This window comes from Patella vulgata, chromosome 1, assembly GCF_932274485.2.
Source record: "Patella vulgata chromosome 1, xgPatVulg1.2, whole genome shotgun sequence".
Lineage (NCBI taxonomy): Eukaryota > Metazoa > Mollusca > Gastropoda > Patellidae > Patella > Patella vulgata.
In genome coordinates, this window is record NC_065879.2 from 32,908,255 (window position 1) to 32,932,757 (window position 24,503).

At 33.9% G+C, this 24,503-nt stretch overlaps 2 protein-coding genes across 3 annotated transcripts in view; both read left to right on the plus strand.

Moving 5' to 3' along the window:
- LOC126812473 (acyl-coenzyme A thioesterase 9, mitochondrial) overlaps window positions 1-24,283 on the plus strand; it is a 31,468-nt gene extending 7,185 nt beyond the window's left edge. For both annotated transcript variants that reach the window (XM_050538890.2, XM_050538884.2), the window contains 13 exons: window positions 6,004-6,101; window positions 6,556-6,601; window positions 7,299-7,501; window positions 13,654-13,737; window positions 14,401-14,504; window positions 14,815-14,888; window positions 15,314-15,381; window positions 17,343-17,454; window positions 18,634-18,724; window positions 19,073-19,158; window positions 20,040-20,127; window positions 20,635-20,788; window positions 21,403-24,283. In XM_050538890.2, the coding sequence (XP_050394847.1) occupies window positions 6,004-6,101; window positions 6,556-6,601; window positions 7,299-7,501; window positions 13,654-13,737; window positions 14,401-14,504; window positions 14,815-14,888; window positions 15,314-15,381; window positions 17,343-17,454; window positions 18,634-18,724; window positions 19,073-19,158; window positions 20,040-20,127; window positions 20,635-20,788; window positions 21,403-21,446 (1,252 nt within the window). In that variant the 3' untranslated portion in view covers window positions 21,447-24,283. The remainder of the gene's footprint in view (window positions 1-6,003; window positions 6,102-6,555; window positions 6,602-7,298; window positions 7,502-13,653; window positions 13,738-14,400; window positions 14,505-14,814; window positions 14,889-15,313; window positions 15,382-17,342; window positions 17,455-18,633; window positions 18,725-19,072; window positions 19,159-20,039; window positions 20,128-20,634; window positions 20,789-21,402) is intronic.
- LOC126812463 (uncharacterized) lies at window positions 9,453-12,851 on the plus strand. Its single transcript, XM_050538873.2, has 2 exons — window positions 9,453-10,131; window positions 11,410-12,851. The coding sequence occupies exons 1-2, from the start codon at window positions 9,726-9,728 to the stop codon at window positions 12,366-12,368; spliced, it is 1,365 nt and encodes a 454-aa protein (XP_050394830.1). The 5' UTR covers window positions 9,453-9,725; the 3' UTR covers window positions 12,369-12,851.
- Window positions 24,284-24,503: the final 220 nt, after the last annotated feature.

Below are 24,503 nucleotides of genomic sequence, written 5' to 3' on the forward strand. Positions count from 1 at the left end.
AAAATTCCTGAAAGCAATATAAGCTACAGTTTTTAAACATACATTATGCAGGAGCTAAATCTGCCTATTGCAGGTCTTACTTTAAGCCTGAAATGTTATCTAATTAAATTAGACATTAATTAACTTATCCAGACCATAATCAACTCTTGATGGCATCTCTAGCCTGCGATGTTTATTGGATTAGGTTCTGATTTCCTGTTCAACTTCCATTCATAATTTAATCATGAAATGGATAATCGAGACTATGTTTTTTATCGTACAGACTTAAGTAATGATGATCGAGGCTAGGCCAAAAATTCAATCGCTAAAATCTTGGTTCATAGTGGATCAATTTGACTCAAATTTTCAGCAAATTGCCTTTACATTATCTAGTTTGTAACTAATATAGTGAGAACTGTCAGCTCTTTATCTAATCTCCCATAATGTATTATTAACAGATTTATGTCAAGGATTCTTCTACATGCACACCAACGAATCAAATAGATAATGCCCTTGCCAGGCCCTCCGTCCGTCTTTCGACCTGCAATAATGTCTTTTTTTACACTGTTATTCATGGAGGGTTGCAGCAGGTTAGAGCTCATCTAATATTCAGAGGCCTACAAAAGAAAGAAAGTACAGAGTTTAAAGGGGTATTAACATATTCATAAAGAAAACTGAGGAGTTTATATTCGTATTAACATATTCCTAACAGACAGCAGGAGATGAGCTTATATAAAAGCTCTGGCTTGTTTTCAGATCCAATAATTATGTATCTTTAGATTATGTAATACTGATTAAATAAATATTGTTAGAAGAAAAAAAAAAGAAACCAGCATCGCTATCCGATATTTAGACTTACATTCATGCAGATTTTATAATGTCAATACAACCAATATTTAACTTACATAAAAAGTCTAAACACACTATATATCTGAATTGAAAATATAACAAAACATTATACACATTTTACCTATTGAACCTACTTTCAAATATGTGCTACACCTTTTGACAATACACCAATACAACTGGATTTGAATGAATACGATAATGTTTTCAATATTAAATCAGGGCTTAGAAACTGACAGTGTCACCCATTCAAATGATTTTTTAAAAAATGTTTACCTTAAATTTTCAGTGTGCACACATATTTTTTTAAAATACTGTTAACACATTTATTTGAAATTGGCTGAGACCTTTTATGAAGGTCTGAATTTTTATAGAGAATTTCCATAGAATCTTAACTAAATTTTCAGACATATTTAATGAAGTTATGTAATTTTTTATTTATTATTATACGGTATATCTAATAATGTTAGAAGCAAACAGTTTTCTTACAATCTAAAAAAGAAATTTTAGCGACAAACATACTTTGAGGGGGGGGGGCTATGAAGAAATCTTGAAGTAATAAATATGATACACCAAAAAAGTAGGCCTAAGATAATCCTTGAGTGGCATTTAGCGATTGAACACATTAAAAACACAACACAGTTTATATGGAAATACAATCACTGGTTTATAAGTATAGCACGACGTTTCGACAAGTGCTTGATAACGATAAGAGAATACTTGTCGAAACGTCGTGCTATACTTATAAACCAGTGATTGTATTTCCATATAAACTGTGTTGTGTTTTTAGGCCTAAGATAAAACATGACGATGTTAGGCCTACATTTTTTGTATATATATGAGGCGCATGTAATGTACACGTATGTGTGTGTGAAATGGCTTTATTCAATATCTGCTCCCACCGAAATGAATTGGGTGACATAAAGTAGATGTATATTGTCACAGCGGATATTATTCGCCGAGTAAAACAGCGTAAGAATATACATGTAGTCCCAATCTTTTGGCGCGTTTCTGACCACGTAACATACCGTTAAGCGACCCGCGGAGTGATTTACTGTACGTGCTGTATGGATGATTGATTTAGATTAACCGAAGCTGCGAGTAATCAAGTAATGTGTAAAAGCTCATCGTATATAATTTAAAGTTTGGATTTGATAGCAGCCCCAAATTGACGGATTACATCTAAGTTATAAACGAAGATGAATTGATATGTTTAAAAAATTGTAAGTTGTTCATAGTTTGCATACATTTTGGCGGGCGTTATGTATGTATAAAGTGCGTTGGAGAAAAAATCCTAACCGATACAGAATTCCGGTAAATGTCTTCCCGAGATTACCTTACTCATTTGTTATTCAAACCTGCCTGTACATTATACATGTACACGTTTCCCGGGAGCATTACTATATTACAACTCCTTTAATTTATTATAGACAATATTAGTTCGACCCTAGCTTAAGGTAGGCTCGCGAATTCCTTGCGGGAATCACGGCAAAACACGATGTATTCTTATCGAAACACGGCGAATTCCTAGAGAAACACGGTGAATTCCTAGCGAATCTTAGAGAAAAATCGCCGCGGAATCAAGCGAAATTTCACCGTGAAATCTAAGAGAATTCTGAGAGTTTATTTTCACCGCGTCGCGGCGATTTCGGTCCAAAAAATTTGGGAGGAACTGTATATAGGCCTGTTTAATTAGAAAATTGAAAAAATGTAGATTCGAGACTAACTGCATAGTTTTTATTAGGTTCGACGAAATATTATATCAAATAAAATCAAATTAGGTTTTATTATACGTGTTCCTGGACGCATTCTCACTGAAAATGATTATTGTTATAATTTATGTTACTGTCTACTGTTGTTACTAGGCCTGTACGGTAAAGTGTGCGGATAATATCCTTTTAATACGAACGAACATTTAACTAATCGTATCGATACAAAATAACTTACACATGTTTAAACATTCATTTCGGATATATCTTGGTAGTTGTGCAGGCCACGTTTTGTTCTTATTTTATTCCGAAGCTCACTGAACTCATACATCTATTTCGCACATGCGATGTTTAACATAAACGACCAGTCAGACTTCCTTTCTAGTGCAGTTCTATGATCTGTGAAACATGTTCACAATATTATTTGTTGATGAGGACGAATTATAGAAACAATGTATAAAAGCTTGTTCTCAATATTTCTGTTGGCATTCCGTTTAATTCCGTGTTTTAGCAATTGTTAATTTACATTGAATTATTTAGGAAATACACCTGTATTACACAACAAACAGATTTATATTTGTGTTCATAATGAACACTAGTGAAATACTGTATCTTACAATATGAAATTTAAATCATGTACATTCACTGTGAGTTATTTTGTTGATACACAGTAGACTGGAAAATATTGGAAGTTATAATCAACATTAAACAATGTATTTGATTGATCACTGTTCATATTGTCTTCAATTTGGGCTAGTTCCCTTAAATTATGCAATATCCTTGACCAATAACTAAGGATACTATTTTTAAAACTGAGCATGTGCCAGTTTAAGAGCTTGTCTCCCACCTATAGGGACAACCAAACTTATGTATAAACACATATATGACCACAACAGAGGTTCATAGCAGCTGTACTACATGTAGATTAATGAGCCTTAAGAGTTTTTCACACATTTAACCAGTTTTATTCCTTTCGATGTTGGCGTGTATCGGACAGTAACTTCCTGGATTATGGCAGCTGATTTTAAGAAAAATCATGTTTTTTGCTTGTGGATCCTCTAGAGGTCACAATTTTTACTTGATTTTAAAAATCGTGAGTTTGAATTCTGTGAAATAAAATAAAACCAAGTACGAACAATCCAAACCATAAGACAAAATTCAAAGTCCTAAAAAAAACGGTATAGGCAAAATAAAAGGCAAAATAGTGTAATCAGCATATGGACTGTTCACCATGTACAAAATACACGACAAACAGTGGTAACAGGTGTCTGGAAGAGTAAGCTTACCCTACCAGGCGTCACACCCGCCATAGCTGCATCCAAACTATTAGGCGAAATCTCAGTAAAATAGCGTGATTAGCCAATGGACTATCGGTATGCAAAATGCACGTGATGAACAGTGTTAAAGTTGTAGTCGACAGACATTATCAGGGAGATTGTATACGCGTCAATTAAATATATCTAGAATAATAGCCGAGAGAGACATGTTATATTTACCAATCAAGTCAATATGACGCCCATAAAACTTTTTAAAGGTTTTAATAAGTTTAGTTCGCAAGTATCCTTGTAGTTGAAGCTTAGATGACAAATGCCTCGATCTACTTAAAAAATCAGAATCGAAACTTCCTGTCAAAATGGATGCTTCCCTTTACACAAATAGTGTAAAAGCATTTAATATCAAGTTTGTGAACCACAACTTGGCACAAGAGGCCACAATGTTTGTCTGATTTAGATTAAACTTCCAAGGATCAAAAAATCTTGGATGAGTTTGATTATGATGCTCATCACACCTTCTATGCCGGGGTTATGTCCATGCAATTTACTCAAATTTTAACATGACCATTTTAATCAACAAGGAACCTCTCAAAACACTCCATGTTTGATTGGACAGACATAAGGAGCGCGAAATTTAAAAGCCGATTTGATCAAAACTAGGGTATTTCTCCAAGAACTTTTTTTTTTGGAATGAGAATGCTGTAATTAACACATTCTTTCACAAAAATGTTAAATTGCTTTTTGATGGAGCCATGGTGGTAAGATATTCAATGACAGCTACTGGCCTATAAATTGTACTTAAAGTAACAGTGTACTGGCACCTTTTCATTAATAATATTAGTAATAATATGTCCATTATTTATAAAGTGTTATATCCAAGTCTTGTAGTTATTGTATTTGAATTTCTAACTCGACCCATTGCAAAGCTTGTGAATGGTTGAATTACAAATGAAATGGAGTTTAACGCCATACTGTCAGTGGTTAATTTATGTGCACGGGACTTCGATCTTTCGTCCCAACTGAACAACTGGACACTGTCGGTTGAATTACAATTGTATTGAAAAAGTCTGTGAACCCCTCAAATGAAAGTTGAATCTCGTGGTAAGATTCTCTGTTATAAATAATTTATGTTCTTGAGCCTCTTTCCATTTAAAGTAAAACTACATGTCACATGCAACAGGTACATGTAGACTAAATTTGATTTAATGTTTAGAAACTGACTAAAGACCACAATAATCAAATATCACTTCACATAATTGTGATATAAGAATTAACTACGTCGTAGTAGTAGCCTACATTTACTCAATAATTTATAAGTCAATTCAAAGCCAATTTTATAACAACATATTTCTCATACGCATATTTTCATTTGTTTGACACAAGTTTATAGCATTATGAAGTATTATATCTACACTTAATTATCTAAAAATAAATAAGATAGGTACATAAGTCATATTTATTAGGTGAACCAATTCTACTTGTACATATTGTGGCTCATTTAGATAATTCAAAACCTTATCCAAAAATAAAGTATATATATGTATAATTTACTTGAAAATTTGACAAAATCAAATAATTTGGTCAGCAGAGTATATAGTCGGAATGTGAGAATGGATTTCCAGGGGGCGTGACTTGTCCTCTACTATACATCATTGATAATATTATGTATCGAACCCTAACTTCATGGCTTATGTTTTTAGCTTTTGGGCACTCTAGAGGTCACAAGTTTTATCAGATTTTGATGAAACTTAAAATGTATGATTATTATAACCCAATTAAGATCTCGGTTCCCTTCAATATTGTGGCTTATCTGACGGTAACTTCCTGAATTATGGCCCCTGATTTTAACCTTGTGGACCCACGAGAGATCACAATTTTTATCTAATTTTAAAAATTGGACTTAAACTTCCTGACAAAATGGCTGTTCCCCTGTTCCCAAATAGTGTTACAGACTTATTACCTAGGTTGTGGAACCTCGAGAGGTCAAAATTTTTATCTAGTTTTGATGTAATTACAATATATGTTTATATCCCAAAAATCTTGGTTCCTTAGATGTTGACGCATGTTGGCCCCAAACATCCTGGATTATGGTCGGCCCCAGATTGTACAAGCTTTTTTTAGCTTGTTCTCTGTCAATCTTTTGCAAAATGTGGGCGTTTCTTGCATGGCAATCACTTGTTTTACTTATTTTTCAGACCGATCTATATGTTCTTAAACCGTGGTGTAATACAAACACCAGTCAGAAAAATATCAACAACTATTAACAATGCTTCAGTAATGACAATAATGGAAGGTAAACCGTTTTCTATATTTTTGTTTATTCATTGTTAATGATAACTAATGATTAACACTCTGCAGTATAGAACTGTATGGCAATACTAATATATAAATCATATAAATAAATCAATGAATTTGTTAAATGTGACCAGCTCTGGCTAAATAAGACATATGGATGGCGTCCTTTACATGTACATGTATGAAATACGTCTATAATTATAAAGAATTTTTTTAGTCACAGCTAGTCATAAATGATAACAGAAGTTAATAAAGTTCAACAATTCAGTAATTCATCTAATTCTTGTTTGATGCTATTATAATTACTAGTATTATCATTAATGATTATATTGTCTGCAAAGAGATGATAAATAAACCTCTAGAATAACATGAATAAAACAACAATAATTAAACATTTATGTTTCACAAGGTATTCATGCTTCTATCCTTTCTTCTATCATCCTTCATTGCAGCAAGAGCATCTCTCATGGAAATGGTTGGTTTGAAACCAGAATTAACGTAAGACGTAGTAAAATAAATGTATTTTGCTCTTTATTAAAGTAAAAATAAAGTATGTTTGAACTTTTAAATTTTTATATGTAAGATGTAAACATATAGCCATAACCTTTTATTTTGGAATTGAGGTGGGGGGGGGGGGGGGAACATAAGGCTCACTATTGATCTATTTTGGGATTGAGATTGGTCACATAAGACTGACCATTGCTTTATTTTGGGATTGAGGTGGGAGGGGCACATAAGGCTCACTATTGATTTATTTTTGGATTGAGATGGAGGACATAAGGTCCACTATTGACTTGTGGATAATGGTTGTCTATCTGTCCTATTGAAAAGAAGGCAATGGATGTTCAAACATTTTCGGTAATAACTTCCAGGCTTTAACTATGGTCTGATTATTTGGAAACTGTTGGAGGCCATATGGTTCGGTGCATGGCAATCTATGTTTGTGAATATTAGTTTTACTAATAACACTTTCAGAGTGAAATTAGTTAGCTTTTTTTAATAGGCGTACATGTACATTAAATAGTGTGAAAGCTTTATCAAGATTTTTGAATTCACCCCAATAACACCTAAATTCTTCATCTGAATGTATGTTCATTCTCCTTTCTGCCATGTTTTAAACAATTATTAGGCACCTTTTGTATTTTATTACCAACTGCCACTTGTATTCATTATACTATTAATTTCTGTTTTTCAGAGAGAGCGATCAAGCTTATATGGATTCCATGTTTCAAGATATTCCAAAAAAACAAGATGGCCTACCTGTGCGTAGTATAAAAGATAGTTATAGAGAAGTTGTAATACCACTTGGTTCCGATCCTGCTTTACAATCTAAATACACAAATTTCTATAAAGGAATCAGATTTGGAAGAATTATGGAAGATCTGGATACATTTGCTGGTAATTTATTTCTGTTCTGAAATGATTAATGATTGAAGGGAGACAACTCTTGTTTTCTTTTGACTCTCTTTTTTTGGAGTTAAAAAATGTTGTAAGAAGTTGAGTTGGCAGCCATATTTTGAAACCATGTGTTTTTCTTTGTAAAATCTTGTATAGTCAAGATGTGAGTACTGAGTATAGAAAGGCAACAGCCTTTAATAAACATGTTTCCTATATAATCGAGTATCGTTTCTATAATCCAAAACATGGTCCGACGAGACGGATACAGTTATGTCAGTCAATCTCTTGAGTTAAGTTCATGTGCCAGTCGACCTTATTATCTTAATCCTATAAAGTATTGACATTTATTATCATGTCTACGACCAGTAACGACGCAGACAGGCGTAGTGATGTGGCCAAGAAAAACAAACGCATCAGAGGGGGACATAGGGCCTTTGTTACCCGAATTATTCAAAGTGTTCAAGAATTATTAGCCGAATTTGATGGATCTCCTTCTTCAGTTGAAAGTTAAGAAGGATACAGAATTTCTTTAACGGAAAAGAAAGTTGTTTTAGCATCTTACGATGAAAAAGTATTGGAAGATATTGAAGACGAAGATGAAGTGGGTAATGATATTTTTGAATCAAGTGAATTTGCGGACACTATTAATAGAACTTTATATAAAATCAAATTTTGTTTACATAAGAATGAGAAGGCCAGTGAAAAATTGAGTACCAGTATAGCTGATAATTCTGATTTGAGTAGCCCTAGTAATTCATTGAAAGAAACTTTTGTCTGTAAGACTAAATTGCCAAAATTGTGTTTGCCTAGATTTTCTGGTGATTCAAAGTTGTGGCAGCCTTTTTGGGATAGCTTCCAGGCTGCAGTAGATAATAACAGTGCCATTTCAAATGTTGAGAAATTTAATTATTTAAAGAGTCTGTTGGACGGACCGGCATCTTCTTGTGTAGCAGGTTTGTCCTTGATAGGCGAAAACTATGATGCAGCAATTCAGCTTTTAAAAGATAGGTTTGCAAATAAGCAAGTTATTATTTCTGGGCATATGGACGTTTTACTAAATTTACAATCTGTTACGAGTGGTTGTGAAGTTAAACATATTCGCAGATTATACGACACCATTGAGGTCCAGATACGAAGTCTAAAATCTATGGGTGTACAGTCTGAATCGTATGGTAATATTCTTATTCCTATTATCATGAATAAACTTCCTGAAGAGTTACGTTTATTTATTAGCCGTGGAGTTAAAGATTGGAGTGTGGACGAGGTCTTAGATATTTTAAAAACTGAACTTGAAGCTAGAGAGCGAGTCGATTTAATGCATAGTAATTCTACCAAGAAATCCGGGTATTCTTTGAACAACGTATACAGTCCTCAATCCAGATCGAACCGGGTTAATCCCTCAACAGCTTCAACTTTATTTTCGAGTAAAGATCAAAGACCTGTTCCGTACTGTGTGTTTTGTACTCAGCAACACCCATCTGTGAATTGCACTTCTGTTACTGACATTTCAGCTCGCAAATCTATTTTACGTCATAAAGCAAAGTGTTTTTTGTGTTTGCGCTCTGGACATGTGTTACGAAATTGTCCTAATCGTGACTATAAATGCTTTAACTGCGGAGAAAGACACAATAAAGCCATTTGTACTTATAGGCCTGAACAAAATTTAAGGCGGCCTAGTTATGTTAATAAAACTGAAACCGGACAACCGAGTCAAACTGTGACATCTAACATGACGTGTACAGATGATCAAAATTCTATTTTGTTACAAACTGCTGTAGGTTTTGTATGTGCTAATCATAATGATAATTCTAGGGGATTGTATAAGAACATTGTATTTGATTTGTGTAGTCAAAGAACCTATGTTACTGATGAAACACGTAGATTGTTAAATTTAAGAACTGTGGGGCGTGAAAATTTACTTATTAAAACTTTTGGGGAGGAAACTCCTAAGTTACGATTATGTGATATTGTTCAATTTACTGTTGCAGGTGATGATGGTTTACATTTGTATGTTACAGCGCATTGTGTACCTTCTATATGCAATGCCATAAGCGACCAATTAACATGTAATGCTTTAGTAAAGTACCCTCATCTACGGGGTTTGAAATTAGCTAATCCATCTGGGCCTTCTGATTTTGCAGTAGATATATTAATCGGGGCAGATTTCTATTGGAATTTCTTTTGTGGCGAAACGAGACGGGGGGAGTTCCCTGGCCCGGTTGCAATGTTGACGAAACTTGGGTGGGTGCTGTCTGGCCCTGTAATTAATAATTCGAGTAGTGACCAATGTACTATTAATTTAAGTCATACGCATGTATTGCACGTTAGTTCTGTATCTGATGACAATTGTGATGTATCTTCAATTAAGTCTGAGTTGAATAAGTTTTGGGAGCTTGAATCTTTGGGTATTCGTAATGACGAATCTAGTGTTTTGTCAGATTTTAATGATAATATCACATTTGAGGGTAAAAGGTATGAAGTGAAGTTACCATTTAAAGAAAATCATCTTAAAATATCTGATAATTATTCTACGTGTGTTAAACGCTTATCATCTCTTTTGTATCGACTTAATAGTAAGCCGGATGTTCTTAAAGAATATGATAGAATAATTAATGAACAATTATCTGAAGGTATTATTGATATTGTAAATGATGATGATGTAATAATTAATTCTGGATCAATACATTATATTCCGCACAGAGAAGTTTTACGCTTAGATAAGGACACAACTAAGTTAAGAGTTGTGTATGATGCCTCGTGTAAAACAAGTGGACCTAGTCTTAATGAGTGTTTATACTCGGGCCCTTCTTTAAATCCGCTTATTTTCGATATTCTCCTTCGTTTTAGAATGAATTCCATCGCTCTGACTGCTGACATACAGAAGGCATTTTTGAACATTGCCATTTATAAAGAGCATCGAGACTTTCTTAGATTCTTATGGGTTGATGATCCATTTAGCGAGTCACCTAAAATTAAAGTGTTTAGATTTAATAGAGTGGTCTTTGGAGTGACTTCAAGTCCGTTCATTTTAAATGCAACCCTTCGTTATCACTTAAGTAATTCTATGGATGATAACTTTGAAATTTTGAATAATATTCTTAAGTCATTGTATGTTGATGATTTTGCTTCTGGGGCAGATAATGTAAACTCTGCTTATGATTTATGTAAATTAGTTAAATTATGTTTAAATCAGGGTGGATTCAATATGAGAAAATGGTGTAGTAATTCGCAAGTGTTAATGTCTATGCTGCATGAGTCCAGTGATTTTCCTGAAGTAGAATTTGATGTTAAGAAAATGGAGACTGATGTAATCGAAGACGATACAGGTTATAATGATTTTGTTGAAGAAACTTTGAGTGAACCATTTTATTCTGAAGTTAAGAAAGCAACTGTTTGTGTCGCAAATGTCGAAACTAATCACAATATCGAAAATATACTAGACGTTTCCCGCTATAGCAACTTTAATAGCCTACTAAGAGTGACTGCTTATGTTTTGCGTTTCGTGAAGAATAAAAGAGACAATGTACAAGTCCAAACAGATCAATTGTCCAAGGAAGAAATTAATTGTGCCGAAAATATCTGGTGCAGAGATATTCAACATAGTTTGAGTGGCCGTAAATTTGAGCAACAGAGGCTATCGCTTAATTTAAAACCTGATGACAATGGTATTTTGAGATGTTATGGTCGTATAGATAATTCTAATTTGCCGTTTGATGCCAAATTTCCTATTTTCCTACCAGATTCTCATCGTTTTACGAGTTTGATTATTGAAAAGTGTCACCGAGATGTGCATCATAATGGGACAGCAGAGACTTTAGTTCAGTTGCGCCAAAAGTTTTGGGTTTGTCGCGGACGACAAGTTGTTAAAGCTGTGATTACTAAATGTATTCCTTGTCGTAAAATGGAAGGTAAATCTTATGGAGTTCCGTTAGCGCCTCCTTTACCAGAATTTCGACTTTCTGACGATTTCGCTTTTACAAATATTGGAGTGGACTATGCTGGACCATTATACGTTAAAGACATTTATTCTAAGAGTGGAGAGATGAACAAGGTGTTCATAGTGTTGTATACTTGTGCGAGTAGTCGCGCGGTTCATTTAGATTTAGCAACGGACGCTAGTTCTTCCTCTTTTATTAGGAGTTTTCGACGTTTTATTGGAAGGCGTGGAGTACCAACTTTAGTGAATTCAGACAATGGATTGGTTTTCAAGAGTGCTGAACTTCGAGCCTTTACAAATAGTAGGAACATTAAATGGTGTTATAATATTGAACGATCCCCATGGTGGGGCGGATTTTTTGAGCGTATGGTGCGTTCAACTAAACGATGCCTGAAAAAAGCTTTAGGTAATGCTCATTTGTCGTATGAGGAGCTACTGACTTTATTAGTGGACATTGAAGGCGTTTTAAACTCGCGTCCTCTTACATATCTTAGCGATGATTGTATAGAACCCCTAACCCCTTCGCATTTAGTATTGGGGAGAAGGATATTGTCTGAACCGCTGTTTACTCCAAATCCTAAAGTAGTTGGTAATACCTCTTCAGAATTCTGCAAGCGCAAGAAATACTTGCAGACTGTTATAAATCATTATTGGTCAAGATGGCGGAATGACTATGTTACTCAATTACGCGAGCATCATCGTTCCAGAGTTAAAACAGGTCCTATCATACGTGAGGGTGATATTGTGCTAGTATTTGATGATAAAGTATCGCGCTTAAATTGGGAAATGGGTAGAGTTGATAGAATTTTACCAGGTCGTGATAATAACGTGCGATCCGCTGTTGTAAGAGTTCAGAACAAACAGGGCAAAATAATATTTATGAATCGACCTATACAGAAATTGTATCCAATAGAGTTGGTTAGAGATTAGTAGAGAATGTATCTTATTATTGATAAGTATTGGAGTACACAGTTAGAAATCAGTGTTATATATGTATTTACGAGTTTAGAATCTTAGTACATGTAACGAGTTTAGAATCTTAATATTTTGAGTATAGAATCTTAATAATTTGAGTATAGAATCTTATAGAGTAATGCATCTTAAAGAATAGTATCCAAGATATAGAGTTTTGTTATTAAGAGTTCAAATCTCAAGAATTATGTTAAATTTTAGTGTATTTTATTGACCTCGCGTCAATAAGGGGGGAGTGTGTTCTGAAATGATTAATGATTGAAGGGAGACAACTCTTGTTTTCTTTTGACTCTCTTTTTTTGGAGTTAAAAAATGTTGTAAGAAGTTGAGTTGGCAGCCATATTTTGAAACCATGTGTTTTTCTTTGTAAAATCTTGTATAGTCAAGATGTGAGTACTGAGTATAGAAAGGCAACAGCCTTTAATAAACATGTTTCCTATATAATCGAGTATCGTTTCTATAATCCAAAACAATTTCCACAATTCACATTTTAATTCTGAAATTCCTATACCGGTATGTTGATAAATCCATGGTAGATATATCTTATTAATATGTCTATTTAATTAAGGGTGGGGTGATATTTGAGAAACATCTATGAGGTTTAACATACATTCAACACAAACTAGGTCATTTCGGGACTAATATATGGTACACTTTTATTTCAATAATTTGCTTTCACATGAGTCATTTAGCAGAGGGATGAAACCAGAGGACCCAGAGAAAACTCATGAGGTTAGGCAGGCCTCCCTATTCCTTGACATGTACAAGTGTGGGAACGAAGCAACACCACTTCCCACAGGAAATCTACGCATGTGCTAAGCATAATATGCGATATCACCCTGGGTGGAAGCAGACGTTAAGGCTAATAGAAGAAGAATGTAAATTTCAAGGAAGAGTAGACATGCAAAATTTTCTTCCCTACCTATATAATCATGTTTTTGTCACAAATGAAATGACCTAGGTAAATACTCAATGAAATGTTAAACTGCTGTGTTATTTAGTTCTATTTAATTAAATTTTACTGCCTGAGCCATTTACTTCATACATCAGAGATTTCAATTCACTCCTAACTTGAGCAATAAAGAATTCTAAAACCCTTACCACTAAACTTGGCTTTTATCATCTCTGGTTGCTAAAAGTTGATTTCACATTAGAATATTCCCAAAATTTAAAAAAGACTTGCCAGTTGAAAACATAGATGGTTCCAGCAGTAAAGTCAAATCCTATATACTTTCATTCACAGGTTTAATATGTTATACTCACAATCGAAGAGGTAAAAATGAAAGATCTCCATTATCAACTGTGACAGCATTAGTTGATAGAATAGGTTAGTTTGGTATTCTGTATACAATGGCTGAGTGTGTAAGGTGCAGGCTCACTAACACAGAGGTCCCAGTTTCAATGACAGTATTGGACTGTTGGCTGAAAATGTTCCTCAGGATTTTTCAACCTAATTTCCCCTTGTTAGTGTTGCAAGGTGGAGGTCATGTATGCATGTTGGCATGCACATAACAGAACCCTTGACAGATGGAATTCGATGACAAGTAAGCAGAGACACTTAAGGTCCAGGCTAAATTTCCCTCATAGCGGGAGCCCCAGTATCTAAACTGGAGGTCGTGTTTTCCATTCCTGCATTGGCCGAGACAGTTCATCAAATGTAATCTTTTAGTGGCATTTATTAACTGGATAGAGTAATAAACTATAACACATACTTATGGAAAACAGCAACTAATTGTATACTCTCATCTTTATAACGTTGTCTAAATGTATTAATTAGAAGCTATTTTCCATAAGTATATATTATAGTTTATTTAAGAATCCATTGGTTAAGTCAAGAATAGGCTTTATGTTGGTTAGAATTGCTGATTTTGCTGAATGGAAAATCTGATCATACAGAGCTTTCTCCATCACTAGTCAGAGTAATGCAACATATATTGATCAGTCTATTCAACACTTTAATGAAAAAGTATTTTAAACTTTTTATTTCTAGAGCTGGGTAACTTCACAGTATCAGCATTTACAGACATCAAACTAACTGGTAATGTAACTTGGGTTGGTACATCATCTATGGAAGTTACAATGGATGTACATCAGGTATATATGAACCTATCTATTAAGTGATGACTAAATGGGGTTTTAAGAATGGTTACAGTTCTACAAGATACTCATAACAGGCTCTTATTCAGTGGAGACAGTTGCAGTGGCTCAGTGAGTAAGGCACTTGCTCACTAACAAAATCTGGTGTTCGAATCCAGCTTTGTCCTATAAAGATCCCCAGGATTTTCCAGCGTGGTTATCGCTTGTCGTTGGAGCAGAACAGAGGGCCTGGTAAAGAAAAGGATCTAGTCAATCAGATGGGACAAAAACCATGGTCCTGTTAAATGATATTTTACTTGTTTTATAGGTGATTCAAGATGAGTTGCAGAAAGTAATGAAAGCCACATTTTTAATGGTGGCTAGAAATCCTGTTACTGGAGGGTAATTTATATAAATATATGTCTTATAATTAAGGCACCATTACTCATATTGTATCTGTAATAAAGTATTGCATTACAAGTCTGACTCCTGATCAGACTTAAAAAAGTTCATCAAAATTGATCCATTATTAAAGAAGCCTGTTGAATTTAATAACTTCCGTAGTTATTGCCCTTGAATACTTTGTAGCATCTTGTGAACACTCTTAACGTAAAACAGTTATCATTTCATCTGTTTGAAATTGATTACTGAATTTCCATTACTTATTTGTGAAACTTATCATTTGGTTCAAACTAATGATACAAAGAGCACTATTAGATTTAAACAATTTGTGTTAGAGATGACCCTTGTTCACCTTTTAAAGTCTTATGGACACTCGTTAACGACAAAGTTATCATCATATCTGCTTAAAATGATTTTTACTGTAGGTCAGCAGCTGTCAATCCTTTAAAAGCAGACGGACCAGAAGAGGAGGCATTGGTGAAAAAAGGAGCATGTAAGAAAAAAATCCTTTTTATACGCCCACATGGAAATGTGGTCGTATATTGCCGTCACCCCGTCCGTCGTCCACAATTTCTTGTGAAGACTCTACAGCCTACATTTATCATCTAATTGTTTTGAAATTGATATATGTCATTTGCATTAGTGTAATGAAGAATCCTATTTAATTTCAATAATTTCTTCTGGAGTTATGGCCCTTGTCTCACTTTGTTGCACCTTGTGAACACTCTAACGACAAAAGTTATCATTCAATCTGTATGAATTTTAAATGCATCATTCAAATTAGTGAAATAAAGAATCCTATTGAATTTCAGCAATTTCTGTTAATTACATCTAGAGTCATGGCCCTTGTTTCACTTTGTTGAATCTTGTGAACGCACTAATGACAACAGTTATCATTCGATCTGTATGAAATTTTATGCATTATTTAAAGTAGCTAAGTCTCTAACTCAATATCATCCAAAATCTTCAACATTGAAAGCACAAATTATTTGTCAATTTAAATCAACATTGATGCTGTGATCTTACCGGAAAAAGATGGGCTTCTGATATCCAATATTTAAGACAAAATAAACATTTTGCCATTGGTACACGAATCGTGTACCATAATGCGTTTCAGCCCCAGTTCTAGCAAGAGACTCGCGGTACGAGGCTAGACATATTGCACCAAACCAAACGGCGTATGTAGACTGGAATAACCAGGCGCTAGAAATTTGCATTCGATTGAGACTGCGGGCTTATTTCGCGGAACATAACTGATTTGAAATTAGAGTAAAAACGGAAACCATTGAATGTATATCAGTTTATATACATTCATATTACAGGATTATATGAGTTGCGACCCACTTGTGTCAATTTCTAGGTCCCAAATGTTAGCGATTTAGCTCCTTTAAATTAGTGAAACGAAGATGCCTGTTGAATTTCAATAACTTCGTTAATTTCTTCTGGAGTTATGGCCCTTGTGTCACTTTGTTACACGTTGTGAATGCTCTAACGACAATAGTTATCAGCCGATCTGTATGAAATTTATGTGCATCATTTAAATTAGTAAAACGAAGCCTGTTGATTTCAGCAATTTCCGTTAATTACATCTAGAGTTATGGCCCGTGTTTCACTTTGTTGCACCTTGTGAATGCACTAATGACAAAAGTTATTATCTGATCTGTATGAAATTTATATGTATCGTTTATATTAGTCAAATGAAGAAGCCCATTGAACTGCAGCAATTTCCATTAATTACATCTAGAGTTATGTCCGTTGTTTCACATTGTTGTATCTTGCAAACGCTCTAATGACAACAGTTATCATCCGATTTGTATGAAATTTATATGCATCATTTAAATTAGTGAAACAAAGAAGCCTGTTGAATTTCAGCAATTTCCGTCAATAATTTCTAAAGTTATGGCGATTGTGAACCTTGTGAACGTTTGAATGACAAAAGTGATAATGTGATCTGTATAAAATTTATATGCATTATTTAAATTAGTAAATTTCAACAATTTCTGTAGATTACTTCCAGAGTTGAGACCCTTGTTTCAGTTTGTAGAACCTTGTAAACCCCCAAATGGCAAAATTTTGAATCTGATCTGTATGGAACTGTCTTGTAAAGGCCCCCAATTACCTACAAAGGAATAAATATGTGACAACCCTTGTCAACCGCTCGGACGATTTAGCTGCTGTGGGCGTATGTTTCTTTGCCTGGCAACCTATCTTACTAATTTTTGGACCAGGAACTGGGTAACAAGCACTACTCATCAGTTCAAGCATAATAGACATGAAGCTTGGCATGCTTGTTCCTTTTACCTTGTACATTGATTGACAGACTTCCATATTTGATATGATGTCACAATTCCAAGATGGCCGCGATGACTTCATGCTCTATTGTGGGTCCAGAGTAAGCTTGTTCTTGTTTAGATAAATTTGAGTACCTGTGCATTATTTCTTGAATATTTTCAGCAAACAAATTAGCTCGTCAGTTAGAGGCTAAAAAATCTCTATTAAAAACCCCACCAAGTCAAGATGAAGGGGATTTGATCCATGGTTTATTTCTTCAAACCATTGATGTCAAGTGAGTTTCACAAAAGCTCTATTCTTTTCATATTTTCACAGAAGTGAGATTTGGAATTATAAATTATGAATTGTCCACATCATCTAAAATTATTTGTACCTGGTATTTGCACACAAAACCATATTTCTGTTTGTGTGTTAAATATATCATTCGCTAGGTTTCACAAGATTTCTGGGGGTTGGATGGCCGAATGGTTAGCATGTGCGCACTGTATCATAAGGCCTGTCATTGAGTCAACTGGCGTGGTTTCGAATCCCTGGTTGTACGTGACAAGGAGTAGGGTCGCCTGCCCAATCTCGTGGGTTTTCTCTGGGTCCTCCAGTTTCCTCCCTCAGCTAAAGACCCCTACGTGCAAGCAAATTGTTAAAAGAAAATTAAACCATATGTTAGTCCCGAAATGACCTAGTTTGTGTCGAGTGGACATTAAACCCCCTTTCTCTCTCTCTCTCTCTCTCTCTCACTTTTACAAGATTTCAACTAGCCTAGCCACATTGTTCTGCATTGACTGGGCCATTAAAGATGGACAGACACTATACAGTGTCACTGTCCAGGGTTCTTTAACACGCACGTCAATATATTTACACAAGAACTGATTTGTTTTGTCTCATCCAAACAACTATACGTCCTGTCCTGTACCACTGACAAGGGGGAACCGTGCCTAAAACTCCCAATCAACTATTTGGGTCAACAAGGGGGTCGAACACAGGACCTCCAGGCTAGCAAGCCTACACCACAATCAATGAGCCACCGCTGCTCACAACTGTTTTTATACGTTCACCTATATTGTGGACATATTCATTGTCATCACCTATATTCTTGAAAACAGATCAGAGGTCTTGAATTGTTTTTATGCACCAACATTTTCATATAGATATATTATGCTGTCACCCCTGTCAAGACGTCCGTCCACAGTTTGTTTGTGGACACTCTACAGATCACAAGTTTTAAAACTTGGTGGAATTTGACTTTTCTATGGAATTTTTATAACTTGCTCAGCGGAATATGCTGATTTGGACGACTGTGCTACTAGTACGCCTGATGAGCTCCCATCTATGTAAGCTTTCTATGTTTGTTTAAATTAAATGGATTTAGAACTAAACTCAAAGTGATGGGTCAATATTAACACTGAATTAGATTATTAAAGATATTAATTTTATTTTCGTTCTTCATGAATTTCAGAACATCCACATTAAAAGTTCGAGTAAAACCAGAGAATACTGAATGGATGGAGAACACCATATTAAAAAATCTTTCAATTTGTCATCCTGAGGTAAACATTTATTAAATGTACAAATGGGAGACCACATTGAAATCCAGTTTATAAGATATTTTAAATGAATATATGTGAAGAATGTGAAGATTTTGTATATTTTGATTTATACCATCACAAGTGACAAAGTATCTTATTTGACGAGAATGTTTTAATTTTTTTTTTATGGCCAAATCTGTTTTGATCAATATTTTCCACTTCACAACTGGTAATTACCATAAATCAGAGAGCATTTCGTTACTGATCACTTTAAATAAAACTTGATGATTTATTGATAATTATTTTAAACAAGAATTTTATTTTCACCTGAGAAGATGTGGTTCTTATATTTTTCTCCTTAATTTTCAGCAAAGGAACCTGTATAATAAAATTTTTGGTGGCTATCTAATGAGAAAGGCCTTTGAATTGGGATGGGCAAATGCGGCTCTATACAGGTTGGTGTTAATACAATATATATCTGGAATAAATATGAAGAGTTATTTTATGTCCCGTGTTTTTTTTATATGCCATATTTAATGTAAATGTATATTCTCCTGTCAAAAGGCAACACCTAGTAACTCATGTTTTTCTTATTTTGAGAAAACAAAGGAAAACGAATGTTTGTTAAACCCCAGCTTATCCATTGATTTGACTATTGAGTTACTAGGTTTTTCTGTGGCATACTAGGCAAACGAAGGAAGTTGCTAGGTTGTGTCATGGGTGTAACTGCTTACAAAATCAAAAGATTGGAATATCTAGTACAACAACAGGAAGCACATACCCTAGTCACTACAAATTTGGTCCTAACTCAATTTTGATTTAAAAAAGTGAGTTACTAGGTTTTGACTTTTGACGGGAGTATTGTTGTCACCTGCATCCTTTGGTTGTCCACAATTTATTGTGAAAACTCTACATATATCTGAGTTCTTGAAAAATATTGTTCATTGAGTCACAGAGAAGAACCCTAGTGAATTCCAAAATCTAAGGAGTGCACATTGCAGACTAATAGTACTGTTGACATTTATGAATTGTTATGATAGAATGTTTTAAATTCTGGTGATCCAGTTCATTTGCAGAGTAATCTTTCTGTTCACAATTTGAACTTTGCTGATAAGGGGCATATTAAGAGACCTGACTAACATAATATATCAGCATTTGTTAAATTTTAAAATTATATATATCGATGATCTTAAATTATATTTTATTTGATGTTTCACTAACTAAAATATATTATTTTACCTATGCAAGCTTGGTTTTACACTGTAGAAAACAGATATAGCTGAATAATATGTTTACCTTTCATTTTTAAATGTTATTATTTTGTCATAAATTTCAGTAAAACACGTCCTATTACAAAGGTTATTGATGATATTGCATTCAGGAAAACAGTTGAAATAGGAACTGTGTTATTTCTATCCTCACAGGTATGAGTAAATGATTGAAGTTATTTTTTAATAATCTGATGTAACTGCTGGTAAACTAAAATGAGTAATTATCTCTTTACTTTTTAATAGAGGGCAGGGAGCTCCCTCCCCAAGAAAATTTTCAAATATTCCTGGCCATATCTTGAATTTGGAGTACATCCTTTAAAGTGAGCAAATAAGTATTTGCATCTTAGCATTGATGAAAAAGGTGAAAACATTGTCTCATCAGAGCTGCCAATGAAAAGTACATACGTACCTCCATTTATGTTTTGATACATTTCCAACTATTTGGTTGATGAAATCCAAGAGTGTATTCAGTATTCTGCATTTGTATTGTTATTCATTACAATGCAACAGGGGATACCATTTGCTAGAACTCATTTCTAGGATTTACAAGGAAATTGTTCGGGTTTTAGCCAATAAGCCTGTGATTAACAGTTGACTCATTCTTTTTACTGGCATCCGGTAATGAAGGAGATGATTCATCATTTATGATTGATATTTCAGGTTGTCTACACAAAAGGATCACAAATGCAGGTGAAAGTTCATGCTGAAGTTGTTGACCCTACTGTTGGTAAACATGAAACCTCCAATGACTTCCATTTTACCTTTGATTCCCAGCTAGATGATCTAACGCAGGTCATGCCAAAAACTTATGCAGGTATGTAATACTTGATATAACAAAACACACAGGTATGTAATACTTGATACTACAAAAAACACAGGTATGTAATACTTGATACTACAAAATACACAGGTATGAAATACTTGATACTACAAAATACACAGGTATGTAATACTTGATACTTCAAAACACACGGGTATGTAATACATAATACTACAAAACACACGAGATGTAATACTTGATACTACAAAACATAAAGATCAATCTATTCAATAAGGTAAACGTTGACAGATGTAACATTGTGATGGAAAGGAACAAAAACCAATACCATTAGCTGAGTTCATTTTACTTTTCAAAAATTGTAAGATGGCCATCCCCCATTCTGTAGATCTTCCATGTCCTAAACGAGATGTGCAGAAAAGAAGAGATAACTTTCCATTTAAAAAAAAAAACGTCCTGATATAGGTTTATTTTCTTCTTATGGGTTTGAAGACAGACTTTCCTCTTCCTGGTACAAATTAACCGAATGTTTTATGGGAGCGAGCGTTTCTTTAGAAATGATTTTACTAATGAAATGCCTAGGCTACATATTGAAATATTACACTTTCTATTGAAATCATGTTTTTTTCATTCTCTATTTTTCTCTTCAGAATCTATGATGTATTTGGATGGTAAAAGACATTTCGAGAGTTAATTAGTTATTCTTGAACCTGCCAAAGAGAGCAAGGGCAGATAGTGGTGTATATAGATAGTGCTATTTTTTTAGTTGTTAAATCGGTTCAAAATACAGATATAAAGCAATCTTTACAATATTATATAAATCTTGGCTATCAATTTTCATTTCGTACTTAATGATAGTTAAGATGAGTAGATTTAGACAGCTGTATAGCTTACTTATCAGTTTCTTTAAATTTGATAAAAGATAGAGTTGCCATGTCTGTAGACCTGTTTGGCCGATCACTGGTGAGTGGCGATGATAGGTTAATCATGTATAAAATATGTGATATAAAGAATGTAGTCATACTGTAAAAAAAAAAAAAAAAAAAAATTCTGTATTGAGCCATATGAAAAAAATATTCTGGTTCCCTGATAATCCCACCTAAGTTAAAAAGTGCCACATGACCTGTTTTTATTTTAAGAAAAAAACTAATCTCCTTAATTACTGCACGTAAACGTTTTAACCCCGGTTACAGGAAGTAGCTCTATAAAAAAAAATTGAATGAATCCAGAAATGTGTTATAGACTCATATATCAAGTACACAACCCCCATAAATGTTACTGACAATCATAAATGATACTGGATAATCATGCATTCCTATAAACAACATGATGAGATAAATGATGTGTCTTTGACGAAATAAAAACCTCCCTCTTGCATCCAATTTTTTGTAAGGATTATCTTAGAACCAGAATATTTCTTTTGTATGGCCTTAAAATGCACAAAGCTATACAAGAGAGATTTATATACTTATTTGGTTATGGTAATATCTTTGTTGTACTATTGTATATCACTAATTATCAATGAAAATATCATAGATAATATATATGTTTATACGCAATTTTCATGTGGACATATTTTGTCGTCACCCCTGTCCATCCGTCCGTCCACATTTTGTTTGCAGACACTGTACAAGTCACAATTTTTATCTGATTCTAAATAAACTTAAATTATATGTTTATATCACAAAGATCTTGTTTCTTTAGATATTAACACATGTTGGATCATAATATCCTAGATTATGGCCCCTAATTGTACGAAAATCGCTTTCTTAGCTTGTTCTTTGTCCATCTCTTGCAATATGTGGGTGTATCTTGCATAGCAACCACTTGTTTAATGATAGATACACTGGATCTTTCACTTATATATTTACACCTATAAGCACTTGGACTGCCTGAAACTACTGCTCTCTCTCTTTAGCTCCTCATTCAAACCGAGTCACAGGAATACTGTGAACTATTCAAGGACCATATACTGGTCGGTTTCAGGCAGTTTCGAAATTGAGCTCTAAATATTAATGTAAAAAACATCACTTTTCTCAAGTTTTTTCAGGGAACCAGGATTTAAAGTTTGTGTAGACAGACATAACTGTTATTAATGCTGTGTTATTTGTTATACATTTGAAATCATTTGTGTATATATGTCTAAGTATGTCTACATACAGACAAACCTTTTCTGGTTTAAAGTGCCATTTTATGCTTAAAAATTCACCAATTATCTATCGCAAGAAACCACAAGGATACTTCTGACAGCGATCTGCAATAATGCACTAATTCAATAATGTTTTTATGGTGAACTGAGCTCAAAGATTAATTTATTTTATTCAAATAACTATAGATTTTTTTTTACTTAATATTGACATCATATACCAGTGACGGGACATTTTGTTGCATTTTTTAAAGTTTCTCACATATTAATGTTTCAGTTTGCAAGGATCAGATTCTTAGATTCTGATGAAATTTCTGGGCTTGCTAACTTTTTTAAAATATTTTGATAAAATCTGTATATAAAGACAAGAATTGATATAAAATGATATATACACAACTTTGTTATTTATAAATGTATTTCTGTTGTCATTATTTAATTATTTATTTTTCATATTTCTTGATGTAAACCACAAGGAACTCATTGTAGTTATATTTGTCTGTCCTAAATAACTGAGAAATTAACCCTCAGTCTGTTTATATCTAAACATTGAAACATATCATATTTTATCTTATTTTATTAAAGATACATTATGTTAGATTTAGATAAAGAACTAGCCGATCTTGCTATTTAATATCGGAGAAATCTGATGCCATCGAGAGTTGATTAAGGCCTGGATCAGTTAATTAATGTCTAATTAATACTTTAGAAAACATTTCAGGCCTAAAGAAAGACCTGCAATAGGCAGATTTAGCTCTTGCATAATGCATGTTAAATATATTTTCAGATAAAAAATTGTGGTAAATAATTTAAGATAAAAATTGCTGCCTCCGCCCCCCCCCCCCTTGAGAAGTAGAATTAGTACAGCCGTAAAGCATCCTGTTCCTGCAGCAGCTATACCAATCGGCTTGAGGTAACATCAAGCAGCTACAGCCGACAAAAAACAGCCTCTTAAGATCAGTGCTGTGCAGTTTGCAGGATGGTCAATGGTACAAGTTTTTAAATTGTGCCATGTCTGCACTTCCATATCTGCTTATATCTGATATGTGGTAGAATCAAGCACAAATAATATATATCAATGATTAGAGAGCCCTTGTGATTACCCCAGTTTTGCTTAGTATAATTATATGATTTATTATGAAATTAGTCGTTAAATATATCTGTTCATTTACCTGACATGATTTGATTTGGTAGGTCTGATATTTACATTTACATCAAAACAGCCTATATTAGACTAATCATGTTTCAGACAAAGATGAAAGTATACTGAACAGACAAGGTAATTTTTGAAGTAATTTTAAATTGTTACTGAGACGATACTATCGTAACAGCAGTTATTTTTTGTTTTATTTTTTACTTTTGAGTAATAAAATATTGTCTTCAGTAAAGTTTTTATCATTCAGAATGTATGTTGTGATTTGTGAGAGTTTGTTTAGTGTAGAAATACGGAACTCAGTTTGGTGCAAACCGTGATATATTCTAGCAAGAATTATTTTTTTCCTCCATCCTTCCGAAAAAAGCAGGGGACTATTGAAATGGGTCTTTCTGCCTCTTTTTCTCTCCGTCTGTCACACTGTTTGGAACACAAAAACCCTGTTTTTAATTAAT